Source organism: Otolemur garnettii, unplaced genomic scaffold (assembly GCF_000181295.1).
Source record: "Otolemur garnettii isolate 467f Iridium unplaced genomic scaffold, OtoGar3 scaffold00008, whole genome shotgun sequence".
In the NCBI taxonomy this organism is placed as follows: Eukaryota; Metazoa; Chordata; class Mammalia; order Primates; family Galagidae; genus Otolemur; species Otolemur garnettii.
This window is the reverse complement of record NW_003852403.1, coordinates 16209170-16214335: the sequence shown is the minus strand read 5'-3', so window position 1 is coordinate 16214335 and position 5166 is coordinate 16209170. Positions and strand designations below refer to the sequence as shown.

General features: G+C 43.0%; 1 protein-coding gene across 1 annotated transcript in view; it reads left to right on the top strand.

The window, feature by feature from the left end:
• Positions 1–4297, top strand: part of SUPV3L1 (Suv3 like RNA helicase) — a 35270-nt gene extending 30973 nt beyond the window's left edge. Inside the window, exons 14-15 of the mRNA XM_003783606.2 lie at positions 2149–2297; positions 3815–4297. Of these exons, the coding sequence (XP_003783654.1) occupies positions 2149–2297; positions 3815–4244 (579 nt within the window). The 3' untranslated portion in view covers positions 4245–4297. The remainder of the gene's footprint in view (positions 1–2148; positions 2298–3814) is intronic.
• Positions 4298–5166: the final 869 nt, after the last annotated feature.

Genomic DNA, 5166 nt, shown 5'->3' with positions numbered 1-5166 from the left:
CATTGTTGTTTGGCGGGCCCGGGCTGGGGATTTGAACCCACCACCTTAGGTGTATGTGGCTGGCGCCTTAGCCGCTTGAGCCACAGGCACCGAGCCTACTTTGTTAATTCCAAATGAAACTATTGAGAGAGTCCCCTGTAATGTGAGAGACTTCATAAAAACTTAAATATAAAGTGAATCTCTTTTTCTTACAGATAATTTTTGGGTCAGGGGAGAAGAGTTACTTTATTTTGGGGGCTGTATATGGTAGCCTTTATGAAGAAGCTAAAACAAAAAAAATTAAATAAAAATGTTTGAGAGAGGTGGCTTTGCCTAATATACACTATCTGCTTTTTAGTGTTGGGTAATGTCAGAGTTGGGAAGGAGGGATATTAGGAGTTAAAGGGTTAATAGTAGCACTGGTACTTGGTTTTCTTTCTTTTTTTTTTTTTTTTTGAGAGAGAGAGTCTTACTTTTTCACCGTTGGTAGAGTGGTGTGGCATCACAGCACACAGCAACATCAAACTCTTGGGCTTAAGCGATTCTCTTGCCTCAGCCTCCCAAATAGCTGGGGCTATAGATGGCCGCCAGAATGCCTGACTATTTTTAGAGATGAGGTCTTACTCTGGCTCAGGCTGGTCTCAAACTTGTGAGCTCAGGTGATCCACTCACCTCAGCCTCCCAGAGTGCTAGGATTACAGGCGTGAACCACCTCTCCCAGCCTAATTTCTATCTGCTGTTGTAAAGAGTGATGTGTAGTAATGCCTAACGTTGTCATGCAATGTGGTTTTCAAAGCACATTTCCCAGCCATGTCTCATGGTTCAAGATGGGAGTGTGGTGTCTCGTGTTCTGCAGGGAGCTGAAACACAGTAGTGGTTACTGGCCAAAGCCACATAGCTAGTAGGAGGCAGGGTCAAGCAAGATTGGTTCATGGCCAGGCTTGCACCAACCCACCTTAAACAAATGGCGTCTTCTTTTTTTTCCTTTTTCCAGTTAGTTTGTAATAAAGGGAGGATATTAGCAAGATAGAAAAATTTAAGCTGATATTTGAGGTTTTAGGATTACTACATATTGAGGTAGGAATTGTCAGGTATTGTCTGCCCATAGCTTAGAACAGGGATCCTCAAACTTTTTAAGCAGGGGGCCAGTTCACTATCCCTCAGACTGTTGGAGGGCCAGACTGTGGGCCCCGGGACGAGTCAGCTGCTAAGCAGGACGGGCAGCAATGGCAAAAACACCCAGCAGGCCAGATAAATGTCATAGGTGGGCTACATGTGGCCTGAGAGCCGTAGTTTGAGGACGCCTGGCTTAGAACATCAGATATTCATAAATAAGAGTTAACAGACTTAGGTCCTGGAAGTGGGTTCTTATACAACTTCTGATGTACTTATTATTACCTTAGTTTTGTTAAAAGAGGAAATTATCCTTTTTCTTTTTGAGACAGGAGTTTCACTATGTCACCCTTGGTGAAGTGCCATGGTGTCACAGCTCATAGCAGCCTCAGACTCTTGGACTTAAGCGATTCTCTTGCCTCAGCCTCCTGAGTAGCTGGGACTACAGGTGCCTGCCACAACGCCTGGCAATATTTTTTGTTGTAGTTGTCATTGTTGTTTGGCAGGCCCAAGCCGGGTTTGAACCCACCAGCCCTGGTGTATATGGCTGGAGCCCTAGCTGAGGAGCTATAGGTGCCGAGTCCCTTTTATTTTTTTAAAAAGTATCTTTAGAAAGTATTAAATGGGCAGGACACAATTATAAGGGAGGCTTTACTTAACAAATGCAATGATGTAACCTAATTCATTGTACCCTCGATTAACCTGAAACAATAAAAAAAAATTCTTATTGTATTCTTATTGTGAAGAGAGTAAAAGTATGTCAAATTATTGGCATATGTCGAATTATGGCACACCTCTTGGGGGCAAGACACAATTATAAGAGGGAAACTACCTAACATGCAAACATTGTAACCTAATCTTTATACCCTCAAATTAAAAAAAATAAAGTATTAAATGTTCTTAAAAATATAGAATAATTTAAAATATAGAAACCAGCCTATTGAAACACAAGCACAGTTAATGATTTTTTATGCTTACTTTCTTTTTCTTTTTAATCACATACTGGAGGGAACTCTGATACTTTTACTTAATTCTTTTCTTTTTTTCCCCTCTCAGTTTGCCAGGCAGTATAGCAGGAATGAGCCCCTGACCTTTGCATGGTTACGCCGATATATCAAATGGCCTTTGGTTCCACCTAAGAATATTAAAGACCTCATGGATCTTGAGGCTGTTCATGATGTCTTGGATCTTTACCTGTGGCTAAGGTACCAAAATTTTTCCTTCATGTTCTCTCATTTTTCTAAGTAATAGGTCCCATCAAAGGTTTTATGAGTGGATTTTCTTTTTCTCTTTCAAATTAGGCACGTATCTGTAGGGTGCTCTAAATTATGTCTGTTATGCTTATAAAGGTGGTTGAGCCTGGTTTATACCCATTCCAAAAATGATTTAAGGAGTTCTTGAAATTCTAGATAACTAGATGAGAAAGAAGGCTCTTGGAATGATGATCCTTGGACCAAACACATTATTATTATTTTCTTTTTTTTTTTTGAGACAGATCCTCAAGCTGTCACCCTGGGTAGAGTGCCATGGCATCACAGCTCACAGCAACCTCCTACTCCTGGGCTGAAGCGATTCTCCTGCCTCCGCCTCCCTAGTAGCTGGGATTATAGGCACCTGCCACAAGGCCTGGCTATTTTTTGGTTGCAGCCATCGTTGTTTGGTGGGCCCAGGCTGGATTCAAACCCACCAGCTCAGGTGTATGTGGCTGGCGCCTTCACCGAGCCCAAACACATTATTTTTTAAGACAGTCTTGCTCCTTCACCCCAGGTAGAGGGGTAGAGTGCTGTGGCTTCATAGCTCACAGCAACCTCAAACTCTTGGGCTCAGGAGATTCTCTTGCTTCAGTCTCTGTAGTAGCTGGGACTATAGGCACCTGACACAACACCTGATTCATTTTTCTAGTTTTAGTAGGGATGGGGTCTCGCTCTTGTTCAGGCTGGTCTCAAACTCCAGAGCTCAAGCAATCCACCCACCCTGGCCTCCCAAAGTACTAGGATTACAGGTGTGAGCCACTGTGCCCAGCGGGACCAAAAGCATTGGTATCATCTGGGAGCTTGTTAGAAATAAAGATTATCGGCTCGGCGCCTATAGCTCACCCGGCTAAGGCGCCAGCCACATACACCTAAGGTGGCGGGTTCGAATCCCCAGCCCGGGCCCACCAAACAACAATGATGGCTGCAACCAAAAAATGGCCGGGTGTTGTGGCGGGCGCCTATGGTCCCAGCTACTTGGGAGGCGGAGGCAGGAGACTCATTGGAGCCCAGGAGTTGGAGGTTGCTGTGAGCTGTAATGCCATGGTACTCTACCCAGGGGGACGGCTTGAGGCTCTGTCTCAAAAAAAAAAAAAAAGAAATAAAGATTATCAAACCCATCCCAGACTTAATCAGATTCTACATTTTAACAGGATCTCCAGGTGATTCATTTATACATAAACAAGGATTTAAGAATCCTTGCTCTAGTATAGTGATTCTCAAAGGAGGAGCATGTCCCCTTCAGGGACTATTTCAGAATTATTTGAGGTACGTTATTGACCCACTCTCATAATAACACATTCTTCAGGTATGTTGGAGCCAAAATAAAGGGTTGTACAAAGGCACTGGGCAGAGTTGGTGAAAAGAACATTTGGAATTAATCATTGGCAAGATGGAGATATATGCTATTGTGATTAGTCCAGTAACTGAGATAAGAGCTGTTGCCATAATATAATGTGTCCTTTTCCCAGCTACCGATTTATGGATATGTTTCCAGATGCCAGCCTTATTCGAGACCTCCAGAAAGAACTAGATTGCATTATTCAAAATGGCGTGCACAACATCACCAAATTGATTAAAATCTCTCAGACACAGAAGCTATTGAATTTGGAAAGCTTGTCAACAAGGACCCAGACACAATCATCAGAAACCTTAAGGAGCCCAGCTAGAAGGACACGCAGCACCAGAAGAGTAGAGAATAAGGCTGCTGAGCCACCCTGCTACAAGGCAGGAGAGGCATCCCTTGCTTCCAGATTGGTGCAGCAAGGACTCCTCACTCCAGACATGCTGAAACAGCTGGAAAAGGAATGGTTGACGCAGCAAACTGAACCCAGCAAAGAAGGAACAGCGTCTTACTCAAAAGGGACAAGGAGAAAGAAAAAGGAACATGATTCAGATTAGTTTTTAGTGTTTTTTTTTTAATTTTGCAAATAAAAATCTATTTTAAATTCTTTTTCCTCACAAGTATTTACTGCCTGTTATAGTATTGTGACTGTCTGATACTGGGAGATTTTTTGCACAGAAAATTAACTCCATTTAAAGATGACTAAACTAATTTTTGTTTCAACCTTCAGAAAATACTAGGTTATCTTAGAGATGTTATTCAAATCTTTATATAATGGCCATTTATTGTATAGCATCAAGACAGTGCATTGTAAGGAATTCTGGATGGGGATAAAGTCTCTGTGGCGAATTATTTGACCAGTTTCCTGCGCCATTGCTGCTCAGGATGTTCTGGGTGGAATTCTTTGACAGATACTGCTGTCTGGTACCCATGTACCAGAGGCTGCTCTGTGTGCTAGAAATAAAAGCAGTAAGCAAGAGCTCCTTCGTGGAGCACTTAACTTGGTAGTGAAGCAGATAAGAACAGGTTAAATAATGTCAGCTCATGAGGACAGAGATTGTCTGTGTAGTAAACTGTCTGGAATATAGCAGCACAGTCTTTGTGAACTGAATGGTGTGATTTCAGAAATAAATGCTAGAAAGTAAAGTAAGGAAAGAGTGAAGCAGAGTGGTGGCAGTGGGTTGTTTTAATAGGGTGATCTTCCCTTGTCCAAAGGCCAGTCTGATGCATAGTAGCCTCTACTTGTCCAATAAAAATTTCAATCTTAGGCTCAGCACCTGTAGCACAATGGTTACGGTGCCAGCCACATGCACCAAGGCTGGTAGGTTCGAGCCTGGCCCAGGCCAGCTAAACAATAATGACAACTGCAACAAGAAAATAGCTGGGTGTTGTGGTGGGGGCCTGTAGTCCCAGCTGCTTGGGAGGCTGAGGCAAGAGAATCGCTTAAGCCCAAGAGTTTGAGGTTGCTATGAGCTGTGA